We start from the raw sequence: 20,358 nt of genomic DNA on the forward strand, positions 1-20,358 counted from the left end.
CCCATGACTGAGGTTCCTCAGAAGCAAAGCTTTCTAAATCTCACCTGTAATCCCAGTACTTAGGAGGCTGAGGCAGGAGGATTAGGTTCAAGGTCATTCTCCACGAGAGTCTGAGGCCAGCTTGTTTAATAAGAGACTCTGCCTCAAAAATAAAGGGGGGTGGGGTGAGACTGAAGAGACAGATACATGGCTCAGAGGTCAAGAGCCTGGTACCCATGTCTGCTAGTTCAAAACGGCTTGTAACTGAGCCAGCTGTGCTGTCACTCGCCTTTACTCCCAGCCCTTGGGAGGCAGAGGCAGGTGGAGCTCTGTGAGTTTGAGGCCAGCCTGGTCTACAGAGCAAGTTAAGGGACAGCCAGAGCTGTCTCAAAACAACAACAAAAGGCTTGTCAATGAAGCTCCAGGGGATCTGACACCCTGACATCTGTAGGTACCTGCACTCACATGCACATAACATGCATACATACAAATAAACATAATTAGAAATAGCAAAAATAAAGCTGGGGGGGCACTTTTGAGATAAGATTTCTATGTAGCCCTGGAACTCACTACATAAACCAGGCTGACCTCAAACTTGGAGATCCTCCTGCCTCTGTCTCTTGAGTGCTGGAATTAAAGATGTTTGCCACCACATCATGCATAAAATAAAAAGGCAACTGGGCGGCGGTGCCTTTAATTCTAATACTCGAGTTTCAGGACAGCCACAGCTACACAGAGAAACCCTGTCTCAAAGAAATCTAAACCCAAAACAACAACAAAGAGAGGCTCCGTGGATAAGAGTGACTGTTATGAAAGCAAAACGACCAGAGATCAAATCTACAGAACTCAGGTAAAAGCTGGGCATGGCTGCATGTGTCTACAAGAGCAGAGATGGACAGATCCCTGGAGCTTGCTGACCAGCTAGCCTATGGGTTTAATGAGAGAATGTCTCAAAAAAGTAAGGCAGAGAGAGACTGAGGAAGACACTGACATTCTCCTCTTGCCTCCTCATGAACACACATGGGTATGTACACCATATGCACATATGGACGGACAGACGGACGGACGGACGGACACACACACACACTGTTCATTCAAAAAGGGCCAAGTGTGGTGGTGCACACCTTTAATCTCAGTACTTGAGAGACAGAGGCAGGTGGATCTCTGAGCTTGAGGCCAGCCTGGTCTATAGACTGAGTTCTAGGACAGCCAGGGATACGTATACACAGAGAAACCCTGTCTCAGAAAATAAAATAAATAATTACAATAAAAATAGTCATCTTGAGCCGGGCGTTGGTGGCGCACGCCTTTAATCCCAGCACTCGGGAGGCAGAGGCAGGCGGATCTCTGTGAGTTCGAGGCCAGCCTGGTCTACAGAGTGAGTTCCAGGACAGCCTCCAAAACAATACAGAGAAACCCTGTCTTGAAAAACCAAAAAAAAAAAAAAAAAAAGTCATCTTGCCCTTGCAAGGTTTTGGCCAAGATGCACAAATATAATTCTATCAATGGAAAACTATTGGCCTAATAGTTAAAGTCAGCTAGTAGGAAGCCAGAGGAAAATTACTTAGCTTTGCATAATTATTTGAATGTAAAAAGGGAACATTATCTATTCCTACCTCTCAGTGTGGTGCAGCTATACAAGACTATAAACGTGGGACACAGAAGAAAAAAAAAAGCAACAAAAACATTAAGTAATAACACGAAGAGTGAATGCAGTAGCTGTGATGACTCTCATCTGGATTCCTAGCACTTGGAAGGCCAACCCGGGAGCATAGCCATAAGTCTGAGGCCAGCTTAGGCTACAGTGCAAAACCCTAATTTAAATAAATAAATAAGTAAGTAAATAAATAAATAAATAAATAAAAAGGGCTGGAGAGATGGTTCAGCAGCTAGGAGTACCGGATGGTCTTCTAGGACCTGGGTTTAATTCCCAGCACCCACATGGCAGCTCACAACTGCAACTCCAGTTCCAGGAGATCCTATATCTTCATACCAATGCACATAAAGTTAAATAAATTATTTTTAAAATAAATAAAATAAAACATAAGGAGCAGTGAAATGGTTCAGTGGGTAAAGACTCAGCACCAAACCTGACAATATGAGTTTGACCCCTGAAACTTACATGGTGGAAAAGAGAACTAACTCCTGCAAGCTGTCCTCTGACCTCCATATTAGTGTCATGGCATACACACGTGCACACACATACACACACACATAGGTAAACAGATAGTAATCCTCACCCAAAAAAATACAGAAACAAAACAAAACAAACAAAAAACCCCAAACCAAAAAAAAACTAGATAGTATTATCCAATGCTAAGAACACACTGTGGGATTGCTGCCTGTATATAGCAGGTGAACATTTGACCTTTCCATGCTCCAATTTCTTCATCTGTAAAATAGACATAATGGTAACTTGCAACTCATAGGGTTCTATAAGTATTAAACGATCTCACAGAGCTGGGTGAGGTGGTGTACACCTACAAACCCAGCATTCAGGAGACTAAAGAAGAAAGATGAAGAGTTTGAGATTAAGCCTGGATTATATAGCAATACCCTGTCCCAACAGAAAAAAAATTTTTCATACAGGTGAAGGGCTTAAAATAGTACCTGGCAAACAGTAAATAAAATATATGCTAGATATTATTATTGATATAGTATTTATCTAAACTGCCTTAAGCATAAACAGTTAGATAACTATAAACGAGGAACAGTAACAAGTGACGGCAGTGACCAGCTGAACATCTGTCTGAAACCGGAAATTTAAATCAAAGAAATACACTCTGAAAAATAAAAACGGACTGAGAAAAAGGAAAACCTTGATAAAATTAGTTTTCTACATAGAGGGGGCATGAAAGTTTGGCATGGTGGCGCATGAATGAAATATCAGCACTTGAAAAGCAGTCAGACACAACAGGAGCCCAAGACAGCCTAGTCTACACAGCAAGTTCTAAGCCAGCAATGGCTACACAGTATCTGAAACCAACCAGCAAGAGGGCAGAACACAAACATATAACCCTGTGAATCACTGCAAACACTGACTCAGCACATAGTGCCTGATGCCTCCAACTTGCCTGCTTCTGGGCTCTATCCATAAGCTCTGGATGGTGGGACACTTAGGGGAAAGTGACATTTAGAGATTTTCACAGATGAATGGAGGCAAGCATCTGCCTAGAAATCTCACAGTGTCACAAGACCAGAGTGCCGTGTTAATGAGTCTTCTGTTTTTTTTCCTGAATCAGTAATAGCTTATTTCAACAAAGTAGGAGACGGTACCACTTACAAGATTGCAGAACTTCCTTATTTTCCTCAGACATTGCTTCATTGGACATTCATTTCCTGGGCCTATGCTGGGAACTTTCTGGTATACTTGGAATGCAATTAACTATCTCCCTATTGTATCCCATGCCTCTCTAATGGACCACAAAGCCAACTTTACTGGACAGAGTCCATGAATCAATGCAAATCTTTGGGTGACACAAAGAAAGAGCTTATTAGCATAAACCCACATTCCTTTTAGTAGTTTTGAGTGAGGGAGCCTAGAAGGAATGTTGTTAATGCTCAGTCATATTAAGAATACAATGGTATGGAATAACAACACCAATCTGCATTGCACACCATTATTCACTGGAAACATGTACACCCTGACTAATCAGTGTCACTCATTCTTTACTGATATGGGACACAGAGAAACAGTAAGCAGGACTCCAAAGACTTGCCCAAGATTCTACAATGACTCACAAGCAAGCCCAAGCTTGAATCAATGTCCTGATTCTCACCAATCTGTGCCCCTCTGTGTGCCAGGTATGCTTAAAAGCTCCTTCTTGTTCCTTCTTGAGTCTTCCTGGGCTCCTGGAAGCCTTTTCACTTGGTGTTCTACGAGATGGCTGGGGCAACATTTGCCAGCCATGGTCATGCTGCCAGAGAAGCTACTGTAAGAGTTCAGAGCCAGAATCAAGTCACCTTCATGGTACTGCCAGGACCAATGATCTCCATTGTTTCCAAAATATTCTCTTTAAAAGCACCTATTTGTATACTGTTGGAAGGCCCTGCTGGTCAGAAGTCACAGTCCACCATGGCCTGACAGTTTTTTCCAAAGCTCGATGTCATGGGAACTTCCTCCTCAGAGAGACTTCCTGCTCTCTACTTGCCCAGTAAATGGACGTTATCTGAACGTTGTCTCTAAGCCCGGGTGCCTGATTAACCTTTTTTTTTTTTTTTTTTTGGTTTTTACGAGACAGGGTTTCTCTGTACTGTTTTGGAGGCTGTCAGTCCAGCCTGGCCTCGAACTCACAGAGATCCGCCTGCCTCTGCCTCCCGAGTGCTGGGATTAAAGGCGTGCGCCACCACCGCCCAGCTGATTTATCTTTTTGTTTTGCTTTGTTTTTGTTTTTTGAGGCAGGGTTTCTCTGTGTAACAGCTCTAGCTGTCCTGGAAATAGTTCTGTAGACCAGGCTGGCCTCAAACTCAATAGAGATCAAACTTTAATCCCAAGTACTGGGATTAAAGGTGTGAGCCACCACTGCCAGGTGGCTGATTTATCTTTAGCATGACCCTTGGCATAGTTCCCTGCTAGAAGCCTCCCCTGCTGTACTATGGTAACTAAGACTTATACTAGAAGCTTTGCTATAGGACCCTGCTGCCACATAAGAAACCTCAAGATAGGACTGCACTACTTAATGCAAATCAGGGTTTGTCCCCAGGCTTCCCAATCTTATTAGGTATTTCCTATACTCTGGAATAAAGCTGAGCTGATTCAATGAAGTCATCTCCCAGAGGGTGTTCTCTGTGGAACGCACAGCCTTCCAAACCGCTTCTGCTCTCTCTACTCTCATGAACCAATGTACCAACAATCCAGAGGAAGAAGCAGAGCCACAGTATATCATACAGTTCACAACCGTCAATCTCTAGTGTGGGAGAAAGACGATACACCCCAGTGATTGTAACACTTAGGAGGTGGGCATAGGAGTATCAGGCATTCAAGATCATTTTGGCTATAAGTGTGAGATCCTAGACTATATAAGACACGTCTCCATTTTTAAAAAGGAAAGGGGGAGCTATGGGAAATAGTTCAGCTGGTAAAGCTCTTAATCTGAACCTACATAAAAGAAAAGCAGGACTGGGTAGCAGATACTTATATTCCTGGGAAGATAGAGACAACCATATCCCCAGGACTCACTGGCTATCTAGTCTAGTCTACTTGGCAAAAGTTCCAGCTAGAGTAAGAGACTCTGTCTCAAAATAAAATGAAAGTACTGCACCTGAGGAATGACACCTGAGGTTGTCCTCTGACCTCCAGATAGGTGTGTACAGGTATACATACATACGTACATACAGACACATACACACACAGAGTACAATGTATATCTAAGTAATAGCAACAATAATAAAATTTAAAATTAACAGTTCTGAGAAACAAGAACTCCCAATTTTGATCTAAAGTACACCCTTGAAGAATGACCATTTCCAAGGCTGGAGATACGGCTCAGAGGTCAAGAGCATCAGCTGTTCTTCCAGAGGACCTGAGTTCAATTCCCAATGAGATCTGGCACCCTCTTCTGGCCTGTGGGCATACAGACAGACTCTGTATACTAAATAAATAAATCTAAAAAATGTTCCAAAAAAAAAAAAAAAAAAAGAATGACCATTTCATCCTGATAACACATCCCTTTAATGCCTGCACCTGGAAAGCAGAGGCAAGAGGATCTCTGTAAGTTCCAGGCTAGCCAGGTCTACAGAGTGAGTTCCAGGCCAGCCAGGGCTACACAGAAAATCCATGTTTTGAAACAAACAAACACAAATTTAAAAACAAAAAAGGAAAGAAAACAAACAAACAAACAAACAAAAAAGACCATTTCCTAACTACTTGTTCACAAATGATGATGAACATTCAGTATTTGCAGTTGTAACTGAAACCCAAGGTGTGTACTATTTCCCTACCATCTAAGCAACCAAGGGCCACTTAATTACCTCAACATGGGCTTCCCTCAGCTCAAGGGACTAGACAGTCCCAAGTACTATTATGTAATCAATATTCTTACTATCATCACAAGTCATTCAAATGGGCCAAAACTTGACAAGAGGTTAAGTTCAGTAACTTAGCTAGTAGATTTTGCTTTTTTTGTAGTACCTGAGTTCAAACTAGGGCCTAGGGCATTCTCTACCACTGAGCCATGTCACCAGCCCAACCACTAAGCTCTGAATTTGCTACGGGCAGAGGACATGTTTTACTAATCCTTATCCTAGCACACAGCACAACGTCATCAATATTTGTATTCAATAAGCATGTGATAAACATTACCATGTAAGATGTCTGAGTCGTCTTCAACAAAATCAATGTCTCTTAAGTCCCATTCTGCGTAATTGTCAAACTCCTGTTAGAGGGGGAAAAAACATCCAAACCCAACAGTTTTGAGTAATGTCTTTACAATAGCTATGCTTTAGGGGCAAAGAGGAAATTCTTGAGCCAATATTTGCTAAGTACTAAATTGGATAAAAGGCAAAGATACTGCTCTAAGAGAAAAATTATAGGAAAAATCTGAGAGACTTTTGGCAGTCATGAAAACAAAGAGCTGGGATAGCATAATATTAGGAACAAAGACAAGCCTATTGTTTAAAAATGTTTAATAGTCTGCTCATTCCAAAGAGAATCTTTGTTAGGCCTTTAAATATTCTGGTAAGAATTAATTCATTTTCTTTTTTATCACCCTTTGAGAGATCTGTTTAGCCCCAATATCGCTTATACACTAAGAACAGTTCAGTCTATTTGAGGACAGTTCAGAGAAGAGGGTGACTGGAGCATTCTGCACTACCACCTGCCATGAACAAAATGACCAACTGGGTATGGCGAGCCGGGTTCTAGTTTAACAACCTATCCCCAAGAGCACTGCAGATGACATCAGATAGCAAGCTAAATTTTGCTTTTGTTTTTGCTTGAGACAGATGTGCAATGTGTAGCCCTGGCTATCCTAGAATTCACTCCCTAAGCTGGGCTGGTCTTGAACCGTGCCTCTGCTTCTCAAGTGCTGGGATTAAAGGTGTGCATCACCATCACCACCTGACTGCAAATTAAAATCTTATGACTACTTCCACACTTATTTTAATTCCATGGATAAATGCAGAAAATAGTTTGAATGAAATAGTTTTTTCCTTCAAAGACAGGATTTCTCTGTGTAACAGCCCTAGTTGTCCTGGACTTTGCTTTGTAGAAAAGGTAGGCCTCAAACTCACAAAGATCTGCCTGCCTCTGCCTCCTGAGCTCTGGGACTAAAGGTACGTGCCACCACACCCGGCTTAATGAAATAGTTTTAAAGGACACATGCATACATATAATGCAGGACTCAGCTACCACTCCTCACTGCCTACTTGGGAAATAAGCTTTCACTGGAACACAGACATATCCTTTTGTTTATATGTTATCTATGTTCCCTTCCTTCTTTCCTTCTTTCTTTCCTTCCTTCCTTTCTCATTACACAGCCCAGGCTTATCTAAAACTAAAACTCATAATGTTTCTGTGCTATTTTTACACAATAACAGCTAAGTTTGGTTGCAACAGAAACTGAATAATTTAAAAAACTTAAAATGTAACCTGGCCCTGATATAGCACAAGCTTGAAAACCCCTTGCTATGGAATGACAACTGCAGAAATTTCACACCTACCAAGATGGTGGGAGCAATACAACTCCACCTGGGAGGCTGGCTCCCCCTCAAAAGTGTCACTGCTCCCTCCACAAGTGGTCACAATGAAAAAGGAAAGGCCTGGAAATAACAATGCCTTAAAAACTCTCCCAGAAACAAAAGTAAGTTTTTCCTTATTGTATGCTAGAAACAAGTTTTTGTTACCTCAATGAAATCTGCCCGAGCTGGCATGTATCCTGCCATGTCCCGAGACAACAATGAGTCAAAAGCAGGCCGGGGAGGGTCATCTGTAGCTGCAACAAACAATGGGTTTTTCTTAATAAAATGTCAAATAAACGTCTTTAAAGTTTGGATTTAAAAACAAAAACAAACTGTTGCTGAATATTTGTTTACACTGTAAAGATGTTTCTTTGCCAAGGTGCCTTCTGATTGGTTTAATAAAGAGCTGAATGCCACTAGCTAGACAGGAAGAAGTTAGGTGGGACTTCCTGGGCAGAGAGGACTCTGTGAAGAAGAAAGGCCTGGTCAACAGCCAGATAACACCATGTGGCAGAACGTGGATTAATATAAATGGGTTAATTTAATTTATAACAGCTAGTTGAGACAACCTAAGCTAAAGGCCAAGCTTTTATAATTAATAAGTTTCTATGTCATTATTTGTGAGGTGATGGCCAATGAAAAGACTTGCTAATTTAACAAACAAGCCCCCCCAAAATAAACAAACCAACCAAAAATTAACAATAACAACAAAAACAAAACAGAGTTTCTCAGAGTATGAAGGCACATGCCTTTATCCTAGCACCTGAGAGGCAGAAGCAGAAAGATCAGATCAAGGGCACACTTAGCTATACAACGAGGTCCAGGAAATGCCAAGGCAGGGCATCACTAAATGCTAGGGTGGCCTCAAACTCTTGTGATTCTCTTGCCTCAGCCTGCTGAATGCTGAGTTACAGGTGTCAGGCACCACATTCAACTCTGAAACATTTCTTTGAGAAAAAGGATCTAAGAATAAATTCAAAAGTTTTAGAAAGAATGAAAAGGTAATTATGAAAAAAAACCCAACAGCCTCGTTAGCCTGTGGGGGGGGGATAGGGTCTTCTCTCTATGTAGCTCTGGCTATCACTTGCTATGTGGACTAGGCTGACTTTAAAAAGATCTACCTGCCTCTTCCTCCCAAGTGCTGGTGGTGTTTTTATTTTGTGCTGAGACAGAAGTTTAAAATTCATTATATATTCTACACTACTCCCAAACTCCCAATCCTCAGGCCTCAGCTTCCCAAGTGGCAATCATGGGGTTATAGTCATATGCCACCATGCACACCAAACCCCAGATTGATTTCCTAATGAAGGAAATTAAGTCTGAAGGAATTCTCCCAAAATATCCTCTGATTTGCATGTATTTGTGCAGGCAGGCATGCGCAATGGCATGCATCCAGAGGTCAGAGGACAACTTGCAGAAGTCCGTTCTCTCCTTCCACCATGCGAGTGCCAGGGACTGAATTTAGGTCACGCTTGATGGCAGGTGCCTTTCCCTCTCAGACACTCTGTAGCCTTGCCCTCTGGTTTTTGCTTTCCTAAAATGATTGAAAAATGGAACAAGGGTATTTTCCTTCAATGTTGTATAGAATTCAAGTATCCTGTCAGTGTCCTGCTCCTTTGATCTTTAGGACCACTATCCACTTACAGATCTCATCTAACCAAGAAGCAAAACATCCTGGATTTTGAAGTTAATCAAACTGGGTCCCAGTGCCAGCCCACACCAGTTCCACAACTTTGTACAAATTATTCAACCTTTTACAATCTCAGATTCCTTGTGTGTAACACAAAAGCATCTGTTCTAATTATTTCACTGAGTTGCTGTTCATAAGAAATAGGCTTAATAGACTCAAAGAAAGTGCTAACATCCAGAGTGCTATCCAAGTAGGAGTTATCAGTAATCTCTGAGGTAGTCAGCTAAGAGTTGTTTCCCAGAAATGAAGAAAGGCAGGCCAGTGGGGAAGCATGTATATATCACTAGTGTTCTGGGACCATTCACGGAAGATGCCTGTTTGTAATTAATCAGGTTCTGGTTACACTGTATTAAAAGACCCACTGATCCCCACAGGCACAAAAGATTTAAAAAAATTGCCTTCACTGCCATAACCAAGTGAATAAAAAGAAAAAACTACTCCTTGGACTTAACACTGAGGCAATAATGAATACTGGTAAGCAACTCTTACCACAGGTACCATAAGAAGGCTTATAACAAAGACAGCATAGATAGACTGGCCCCTTTTTAACATAACATCTTACAGAAGCAACCGTTAATTAATGTTAACTAATATATTGCAAGAGATCCAGAGTGGAAGGCTGCTACTCTGACCTCTGGGATGTGCTCTTTCTTTGCCATATCATAGCCCTGACTCAATAGCTATCATACCAAACTCTCTTACCTTCTAGAAGCTCTTTATCTGTCCAAGTCATCACATCACTGTTTATCTGCTATGGAAACAGAGCCCAAGAATGGTTTAAGTACCTCTTACCCAAATAGGCAGGCACTTACAGTGAAACGGAATGGCTGTGTCAGCAGTTTTGGCTGCCTCAGCTTGCTTCAGGGTTAGCAGGGTGGATGCAAACAGAGGGTTATTGATGAAATGCTTCATGTAGTGCTTCTCACATTCCTCTTTGGTTTTGGTGCACATCTGATTAGCTACATCCTGCCTAAAACAATGTGGAAAAAGAGCAGAGAGTAGTTTTCTTACTGATATAGACCACCGAAAGCTTGGTTTGTTCATTCCATATTTGTAGTCAAGTCAATATAAAAGCAATCATCTGATACTTCCAAGTAGGTGTCAGCAAAACAACAGTGAGACAGATATATCACTGATACTCGTGCCATCTGATGTTCCAAATCTTGCTACTTCAAGATAGAGAAACAATAAAGGGACCTTTCCTTTCCACTGAAAGGATGATGGCTATTTTTTGACCCAGTAATTTCCAAGCTGGGTATGTAGCTTAGTTGGTCAAGTACTTTCGCCTAGAATGCATGAAGCCCAGACATGGTGGTACACACCTATAATCCCAATACAAAAGAGGTAGAGGCAGAAGTGTCAGAAATTCAAGGTCAATCTTTGGCTGCATATTCTGTTCAAAGGTCAGTCTGAGATAGACACATGAAACCTTGTTTCAAATATCATCATCAACATCACCTATAAATTTCCCTGAGGTAGGCCAGAGAAAGAAATGTTATAATCAAGAAGCTACTTTAGAGTAAGGAAATGGTAGCAATGACTACAATATCAACACTGGGGAGGTAGAGGTAGGTACTCTGTGAGTTTCAAGTTCTAGATCAGCCAGGGCTATAGAGTGAGACAGTGTCTTTCAAATAAAAAGAGGCCAGGTGTTGTGGCTTATGCTTTTAATCTTAGAACTTGGGAGGTAGAGGCTGGAGGATCTTCATGAAACCCAGGCAAGCCTGACCTATATACTGAGTTCCAGGATAGCCAGGACCGCATAGAGAGAACCCTATCTAAAAACAAAACAAAACAAAAAAAAGACCCCACCACCACCAGCAGCAGCCTCCTCTCTGGAAGGAGAGAAGCAATTCTTGCAAGTTGTCCTTTGAACGTCACATGTGTGTGCCCATAGACATACACTATAATAAATGTGACTTAAAACATTTTTAAGGGGGCTGGAGAGCTGGCTCAGAGGTTAAAAATAATTCCTTCAGTGGTCAACGAGTGCCTGTAACTCCACTCATTCCCTTTTCTGGCCTCTTTGGAATGTGAACACGAGTGACAAACACTTACATAGACACATACACACCTAATAAACAAACAAACAAGCAAACAAAAAGCCCTTAAAAAACTTAAAAGATTATTAGTAACAACAGAAACCATCTTGGAACATACAAAATGTAGAAAAGTGCCAGGCATGGTGGCACACACCTTAAATCCCAGCACTTGGAGGTTAGAGGCAGGTGGATTTCTGCAAAATTGAGACTAGCTTGGTTTACAGGTTTACAAAATTCCAGGCCAGCCAGGGCTACACAGTGAGACTGTCTTAAAAAAGTATATAAATCTAGTTTTATTTCTGCATGTCTTATAGTATACAAAACACAGGTCATGAACAGACATTTCTTCACTAGAATTCATACGGATATGCAAGGCATTGAGATACAAATACCCAAACATAATTTAAGATCACCTTAGTATTAGCCTTGTGTAGGGGTGAGCCCCACAAAGCTATCCACCCTAAGGGTGGGGATAAGGAAATTTAGGACAGGTGGAGATAAAAGGAAGTGAAAGAGAAACAAAATCCTTCTCCTCGATTGGAAGCCTGACACACTTCTGACTCCCCAGCTTGTGCCTTGTGTGTAAGTTCTTATTCTGGTAAATAAATATATTATATTCCATATTGCGTTGACCTTTTGCATCACTCAGCCTTGTAGTGTATTGTTATTTTTATTTCATAGAATAAAAAAAAAAAGACACCTAAGAGAAAATATACCTGCTAAAGAAGACAAAGCCAGAATTTACTTATTTTTTTATTTTATGATGGGGGAAGTCCTGTGTATATGTCAATAAAGCACTGTTGGCCAATAGGGAACCAAGATAGGTGGGACTAGGAGTCCAGGAGGACTCTGGGAAGGAGAAACAAGGAGTCGAGATGTAACACCATGCCATGGGGTAGGAAGCCTGGAAACCTCTCCAGTAAGAGAAATACTTAGATTAGCAATTATGGGATATATACTTAAGTCAGAGCTAGCCAGTAAGAAACAAGCAAGGCCAACAGCTTCATAACAGCCTACTGTGTGTTTATTTGGGACTGATGCGGCTGTGGAACCAGGCTGGCGGGAAGGCTTCCCTTTACAATTTTATTTTATTTTTTGGTTTTTCGAGACAGGGTTTCTCTATATTGTTTTGGAGCCTGTCCTGGAATTCACTTAGTAGATCAGGCTAGCCTCAAACTCAGAGAGATCCGCCTGCTTCTGCCTCCCAAGTGCTGGGATTAAATGTGTGTGTTACCAACGCTGGGCTCAAAGCCAGAATTTATACTGAGACTGATGACTCCTACCTCAGGTGATGCAGAGGTAGAGGTAAATCTCTTAGTTCCCTCTGCAAGCTCACTCTTACAGAACCCTTCCTTAGGGGATCACTATGATGCTGTGTTCGTCAGTCAACTGTGGACAGTTTGATTCCTTTAATAGATAAAGAGCCCACACGAGGACAGGAACCTAAATTTTTTGTGCTCTTACCACCAAGCCAAGTCCCTTATCCACAATGGATACAGAAGCAACTAGATAATCCTGCATAGTGATGGGGATTGAACCCAAATAACTCACACATCCTGAGCAAAAGCTCTAACACTCAGATATGTATCTTCTCCACCCAGGCAAGATGACTAGTAAACTGCTCACAAGTGATCTCTGGTACTCTCCACACATACGGTGTTTTCATCACGTGTAGGTGCTAAATGAATGGAAACAAAATGTGAGCTGAGCTCTAGTCTGCCACTTGACCCTGGACATAAGGAGGGCAGCACTCCTAATAACACAAGGAAGTACTATGAGCACTAGCAACCAGGGAAGATCCAGGAGGTTCCTTCACTACCAAGTTATGAAAAACAAGAAAGAATTTAACTCACTAAGATTCAGATGCTTCATGAATAAAAAATATGTTTAATAACATCTCTGCTGTCTACTTCACAAAACAGAATTATCAGCATGAGTGTTCATAAATTGTAAAATCTGGGAGATTAACCTCCAGATCAAGTGAGAGACTTTGTCTCAAAAAATAACATGGAGAGCAAAATCAAGGACATTTGACATCTCTCCAGCCACCACACACCACACACCACACACCACACACACACACACACACACACACACACACACACACACACACACACACACACACACACACACGATGGGACGGGGGAGGGGGCCCCCCTGCAAACTCCTACCCTCAAGCCCTAACAAGTACACACACATTTTTAAAGCTGTATTGTGTGTCTAGAAATCTATAAAAACAGAAGGGAGAAATAATCAGCAACCTATACTTCTCCACAACTCAGGAAGAGCAATCTTGGGGTTGATGATCCAAAGTAACTCTGAGAACTGCTCAGTCATGAGCCACTAAGCATCCTGTGTTCTGAAGGTATTTCAGGCCTAGAAGAAGCGTACACAGATGAGAAACTGCCCCAGAGTCCCTGGTCATCAGGAAAGCAGCAGAGCTGCAGAGCTTTTCACTTGTTGAGGCACTCTGCTTTTATATTTCCACAGTGGTTTCTCTTCTGAGCCCATAGGACAGGAACACCCAACACTAAACCCTTACCAGTTTCCAAAGCCACAGTCCATTACAGCTTCTAAAAGGGCCATTTCTTCCTGAGCAGTCCAGCTGGGATCAAGAACAGGAAAGTCTGAGGTCTAAGGAGAAAAAAGATTTGGTTAAGAACAGGGACAGGAGTGACATGCAGGAACCCCAACTGTGGTACATGGTTTAAAAAGACTACGTCACACTGGCAGTGTACATCTATAATCCCAATGAGAGGCAGGCAAGGACTTCAGGTTCAGTGAGGCACACTGTCTCAAAAAATAAGGTGGAAAGTCTTAAAGAAAGACACCTGAAGTCAACTTTCAGCCTCCATATACAGGTGCACACACATACATGTACAACATGTTGCACATACACAAATACTCACTGTGCCCCTCCCCATATAAAGACTGTCATTATTTTCCTTAGGATTTATTATTATTTTCTAGCTTTTCATATCTACCTCTATGAGCTACAACGTTTTCCACTAAAACAAATCAATATTTATTTTTTTCTGAAAAGAATGGTTCTGAATGTGTTCACAGTAATTATGGTAACATTTATTGGTTCAGCAGTCAGAAGTGCACACTGCTCTTCCAGAGCACCAGAGTTAGATTTCTAACGCCTATGTCAGGAGGCTAAGAACCATCTGTAATTCCAGAACCAAGAGATCTAACACCTATGGCCTCCACATGCACCAGAACTCACATGTGTACATGCATGTGCACTCACACACACACACTGTCTCTGAAAAACACATCTTACAAGTAATTAAAAAAGAAATCAATTTAAAAAGAAAAGAAGCATGGTGGCACACACCTTCAATCCCAGCATTTGGGAGACAGAGGCAGGTGGATATCTATAAGTTCTAGGCCAGTCTGGCCTACAAATTGAGTTCCAGGACAGCCAGAGCTACATATAGAGAGACACTATCTCAAAAAACAAGAGAAAAAAAGAACCTGATGAGGGATATACTTCTGTATATATGTTTCTCTTATTAGTTGATGAACAAAACAGTTTGGCCAATAGAGGCAGGAAGATAGGCAGGACTAGAAGACGAGGAGAATTCTGGGAAAGGTAGGTAGAGAGAGATGTCATGTAGAGACTGGGAAGATAGGACACACCAGGCGTTCTCCAGTAAGATAAGGTCATGTAGAAATACATAGTAGTTATGGGTTAATAATTAAGACAGAGTTAGCCTATAAGAAACCCTAGCCATCAGTCAACTGTTTTATAATTAATACAGGTCTCTGTGTGCTTATTTGGGGCTGAAGCAGCTGTGGGACCTGGTGAGACAAGAAAACTCCAGCAACAGAACTCACAGTACTAACAGGCAACACATTTTGATCTATGCCTGCCATATGAGCTTATTTTGAGAAATTTCAGAGACCATGCTTATATTAAACCTATTACAAACACATTCAACCTGGAAAGCACCATAAAGATTTGCAAATATGAAGTCACATATTGGTTGACATGTGTGGTAGTTTGATAGAAAATGGCTCCCAAAGGGAGTGGCACTATTATGAGGTGTGACCTTGTTGGAGGAAGTGTGTCATTGTGGGGGTAGGCTTTGAGTTCTCTTTTGCTCACACTTGTCAGTATGACAGCCAACCATCTTCCTGCTGCTACTGGTCAAGATGTAGGCAGCACTACTACAACTGCCTGAAGGACATCATGCTATACCCATCATGAAGACAATGGACTGAACCTCTGAAACTGTAAACTATCACTCCAACTAAATGTTTTCTTTATAAGAGTTGCCATGATCATGGTGTCTCTTCACAGCAATAAAAACTTAAACTAAGACAACAGTTGTGCCGGGCGTTGGTGGCGCACGCCTTTAATCCCAGCACTTGGGAGGCAGAGGCAAGAGGATCTCTGTGAGTTCGAGGCCAGCCTGGTCTACAGAGTGAGTTCTAGGACAGCCTCCAAAATAATACAGAGAAACCCTGTCTTGAAAAACAAAACAAACAAAAAGACAACAGTTGTGTTGTTTCTAACAACTGTTTCAGAATACTGATTTGCCATTCACCGATTTATAATATAATCATTCTGCACTATAGAAGAACAACAAAAGGCTTTTTGGAATAACATTGACTTCAAGAAGAAAATAAAAAGCCTGCCCCTTTCTTTAGTGTTTTCAATCCTTGACCCAAACTTGGGTCACAATCTCTAACAATGGGACCTGGAAATCTACAATTCTAAGTTCCAGGTAATAAAGTCTAAGAATTACTGTCATAAAGGGTGTGGCGGAAGAGCTGCCTTCTCTTGCTCAAGGTCCTAAGAATTACAAGACAAAAATAGCTACAGAATTCAGAAATCTCTATTAATGTACCACCCACCACAGCATGAGTAACTCCCCAAAATACAGCACCATGAGATGAGAAAAGTATGGAAACCATTTAAAGTTATCAGATGCTTTATGCTGCAAAGAATCAAGATTTTAGAGGCATGGGGTATAGAACGCCAAAAGCTGGTCATCACTTCTCTAGAAGGATAGGAAAGATTGGCTAATAAAAGGTGGAGAGTATTAGTATTCCCCAAAGGCTCCCTTGAGTTCAGATCCCTGAAAGGTGTTTGTATGGGTGGGGACCATGTGAGAAAGAATGATGTAATAAGAATTAAGTGAACCTGGCTGAAGTAAAACAATGTTTTTAGCATTATGTGGAAGATGTAGAGCTCAGAAAAGCTAGAGAGTTCACAGTCAGCTTTCCTTTGGTGGCTGAGCATGACTACAAACTACCCAAGCTACATAACTGTCTCATAAGAGCTATTCTACCATCTCACATGAATAATTCTGGATACTGGGGATGTAGGTCAGGAGTAGCATGTGATCCAATCCCCTGCACCATAAAAATAATTAAAATAAAACAGATAACAAAATCTGAGTCTAGACATTCTTAGGTGGATTTGGAAAAAGTGAATCAATTTTCTGAAGATACAGTAATTTTGGTGAAATGAACTCAAAGCCAAAGCTGCTCTGATCCTACTTTCCAAACCTTCATTCAACATGCAACTGGAAAAAGGAGGAATGTTTTGGTTACTGTTCCAATTAGTGAATATGAGACTTAAAAGAAAATGCGGTCACCCCTGGAAGGTGGAGGCAGGAAGACCCAGGATTCAAGGCCATCCTTGGCTACCTAGCAAATTTGAGGCCAGTCTGAGCTACATGAGTGTCTCAAAAAACTCAAAAAAGCAAAAAACAAAACAAAAACCTTCAAATTAAAAAAGAGATTGCAGGCTGGAGAAATATTCAGTGATTAAGGCCTATCTTCTAGGACCTGAATTTGGTTACAGACCCCATGTCAAATGCCTCACAACTGTCTGTAGCCCCAGCTCTGAATGATCAGGGTGCCTCTGCCCTCAGCTGACACATGAACTTACATGAACATATCCACATGCAAGCACACACACCTACACATAATTAAAAACAAAAAACAAAACAAAAAGCTGAGCAGTGGTGGCACGTCTTTAATTCCAGCACTCAGGAAGCAGAGGCAGGCGGATCTCTGTGAGTTTGAGGCCAGCCTGGTCTACAAAAGTGTTCTAGGACAGCCAAGGTTACACAGAGAAACCCTGTCTAAAAAAAAAACTATAACAAAAATAATACTATCTTAAAAGAGAGACTGGAAACTGCAAGGAAAGGCATCTAGTTATTCTCCCAAAAATCTTATTAAGTTGCTTTTTGACTAACTCATTATAGTCTAGAACATGACAGAATTATGGGTGCAAGAACACTAACAGGAACCAACAAATGATCAAATTCATGTTCAGTCATTCATTCTGAATGCTTTGTTTTATTTTGTTTTTGAAGCAGGGTCTTATGTATCCCTGGCTAGCTTCCAACTTATGATGTAGAAAATGAGAAAGACCTTTGCTGGCTTCATTTCCCAAGTACTCCCTGGTACTTACTGTGTGCCGCAACACCTGGCTTTATGTGCTTTGAGGATAGAACCCAGGGCACTATGTACGCTAGGTAAGCACTCTACCAGCTGAGTTACATCTAGAAAGCTGCCTTCCTAGCCATTTTTTTTTTTGACGCAGGTTCTCACTATATATATATAGCCTGATGTGGGTTAAGGTTTGATAAGGTACTGCTTGATAGAATTAAAATTAAACACTCTGCAGATGGAATTAATATTACTAACAACTAGCAAAGTAGAGGAAAGGCCTGGTTTATCTAGGTGGGCCCAATGGAACCATACAAATCCTTAAAAGTAGCAGAGGGGACCTGAGAGATGGTTTAGTGGTTAAGAGCACTGGCTGTAAAAGAAAACAAAACGAAAGAGCACTGGCTATCTTCCAGAGGACCTGGGTTCAAGTCCCAGAATTCATATGGTGGTTCACAACTGTTCAAGACATTTGACACCCTCTTCTGGGAGTGCCAGGTACCATGTGGTGAACTAACATACACACCCAGCCATAACACACATAAATTAAAAAGAAAACAAAATCTCCCCCGCCCCAGAACCCTTTTAAGTATTAGAGAAAGGCAGAATGAGAGAAACTACGTAAGCAGTATAAAGTATTAGGTCAGAGGCTCAAGCACTTTCTCAATAGTCCTCAAGGGCTCCCAGTGTCCCTGGCTTTGCAGAAGGCAAGGGGGAGGGGGGACCACCTCTGGAAGCAAAGAACAAACTCTAGCCAACAACCAACCAGGAAGCAGAGGCGCCACTCCTTCAATCTCAGGGCAGTCAATTCTGCCACCGACCTGAAAGAACCCAGAAACAGATTCTCCCCCGGGGTGTCAAGATAAAAAGCTCAGGCTAGCCAAACACCTCCATTTCAGCTTCTCAAGACCTGCCACAAACCAGGAAACCCACTGCTCTTTTGACCTATTAAACTGTGTTATCTTAAGCCACTAAATTTTTTATAACTTATAACAGCAATTGTAGAAAACTAAAACAGTGCCAAAGATTTAATCTACACTGTGGAATTAGCACTGTAAGAAAAACTGTACCAGAGGCTAAACTTGCTTTAAGTACTCTGAAGTGCTAGGGATCAAATCCAAAGCTCGGTGCACAATGGGGGGGGGGAGCTCTACTACTGAGCTAGAATCCCAGCCTCCAGACAAAACTATTTTAATAAGGTACATATACCTGTCAAGAGACCTGATTATTCACACTGGCTTATTAAACTCCTGGTCAGGTCTTGGAGAATGGCATATTTTTTTTATTAAAGGTGGCATGCCATTATTCAAATCAGAGTCAAGTCTTATCTGGCATATTGTCTAGTTTGTCTCTTCAAATTTATTTTGCTTTATCTTGTTTGGTCTTTTTTTTTTTTTTTCAAGACAGGGTTTCTCTGTATTGTTTTGTAGCCTGTCCTGGAACTCACTCCTCACTCGGTAGACCAAGCTGGTCTCAAACTCACATAGATCCACCTGCCTCTGCCTCCCAAGTGCTGGGATTAAAAGTGTGTGCCACCAACGCTTGGCTTGGTCTTTTTTTTAATATTTATTCTTAATTGAGTACGTGTGTCTGTGCATATATGGGTAAGATATGTTGTGAGATATTTGTACAGTGTGTGAAAATCTATTGCTGTGATTGGTCTAATAAAAAGTTAACCGGCCAGAGAAACCCTGTCTCATAAAAACCAAAAAAAAAAAAAAAGCTAACCGGCCAATAGTTAGGCAGGAGGTGTATGTGGGACTTCTGGGCAGAGAGAGAACTCTGGGAAGAAAGAGGGGCAGAGTCACCAGCCAGATGGAGAGAATCAAGAGGTGCAAGATGAAAGAAAGGTAAAAGAGCCACGAGGCAAAAATGAAGACTAACATAAATGGGTTACTTTAAGTTACAAGAGCTAATGGGACAAGTTTAAGCTAAGGCCTACCTTTCATAATCAATCATAAGTCTCCTTATCACTACTTGGGGTTGGCAATGGAAAAGAAAATCCCTCTACAGAGGTATTTATGGAGTCTAGAAATAGCACTGGTTTCCTTGAGCTTGTGTGCTGTCCAGTATCAGTACTAGTACTCTGCAAGAACAGTTGGTAAGTGATGGACTGCTCTCCAGTGCTACTGTTGTTTTTAGAAACAGAGTGTGGTAGTTTGAATGAAAGTGAGCCCTGTAAGTCTCAGATATCTGAATACTTGGTCCCCATTTGGAGGCTGTTTGGGAAGGATTAGGAAGTATAGACTTTGTTGAGAGAGGTGTGTCACTGGGGACAGGAAGTTAAAATTCTCCTGTCACCCCATCTTTCTGTTTCCTGTTCGTGGATCAGGATGTGAGCGTTCAGGTACTATTTCTATGCCATGCCTGCCTGCTCACAGCTATGCTCCCCATCGTGATGGATGGATTCCTGTCTCCCTGGAACTGTAAGCCCTTCCTTGTCTAAGGCGCCTTGGTCACAGTGTTTTGTCGAAGCAACTGAAAAGTAAAGTTACTTCCCAAATAGTCACCAAATGGGGATGAAGTATTCAAATGCCAGAGACTTGGGACCACCAT

At 41.6% G+C, this 20,358-nt stretch overlaps 1 protein-coding gene across 3 annotated transcripts in view; it reads right to left on the reverse strand.

The window, feature by feature from the left end:
- The window catches only part of Tada2a (transcriptional adaptor 2A), a 48,474-nt gene that overhangs the window by 16,953 nt on the left and 11,163 nt on the right, over window positions 1-20,358 (reverse strand). For all 3 annotated transcript variants that reach the window (XM_040749370.1, XM_040749368.1, XM_040749369.1), the window contains 4 exons: window positions 13,931-14,022; window positions 10,159-10,316; window positions 7,822-7,910; window positions 6,281-6,353 (listed from right to left, as the gene is read on the reverse strand). In XM_040749370.1, coding sequence (XP_040605304.1) covers window positions 6,281-6,353; window positions 7,822-7,910; window positions 10,159-10,316; window positions 13,931-14,022 — 412 coding nt within the window. The remainder of the gene's footprint in view (window positions 1-6,280; window positions 6,354-7,821; window positions 7,911-10,158; window positions 10,317-13,930; window positions 14,023-20,358) is intronic.

The sequence above is a fragment of the Mesocricetus auratus genome, unplaced genomic scaffold, assembly GCF_017639785.1.
Source record: "Mesocricetus auratus isolate SY011 unplaced genomic scaffold, BCM_Maur_2.0 Super-Scaffold_100007, whole genome shotgun sequence".
Classification (NCBI taxonomy): domain Eukaryota; kingdom Metazoa; phylum Chordata; class Mammalia; order Rodentia; family Cricetidae; genus Mesocricetus; species Mesocricetus auratus.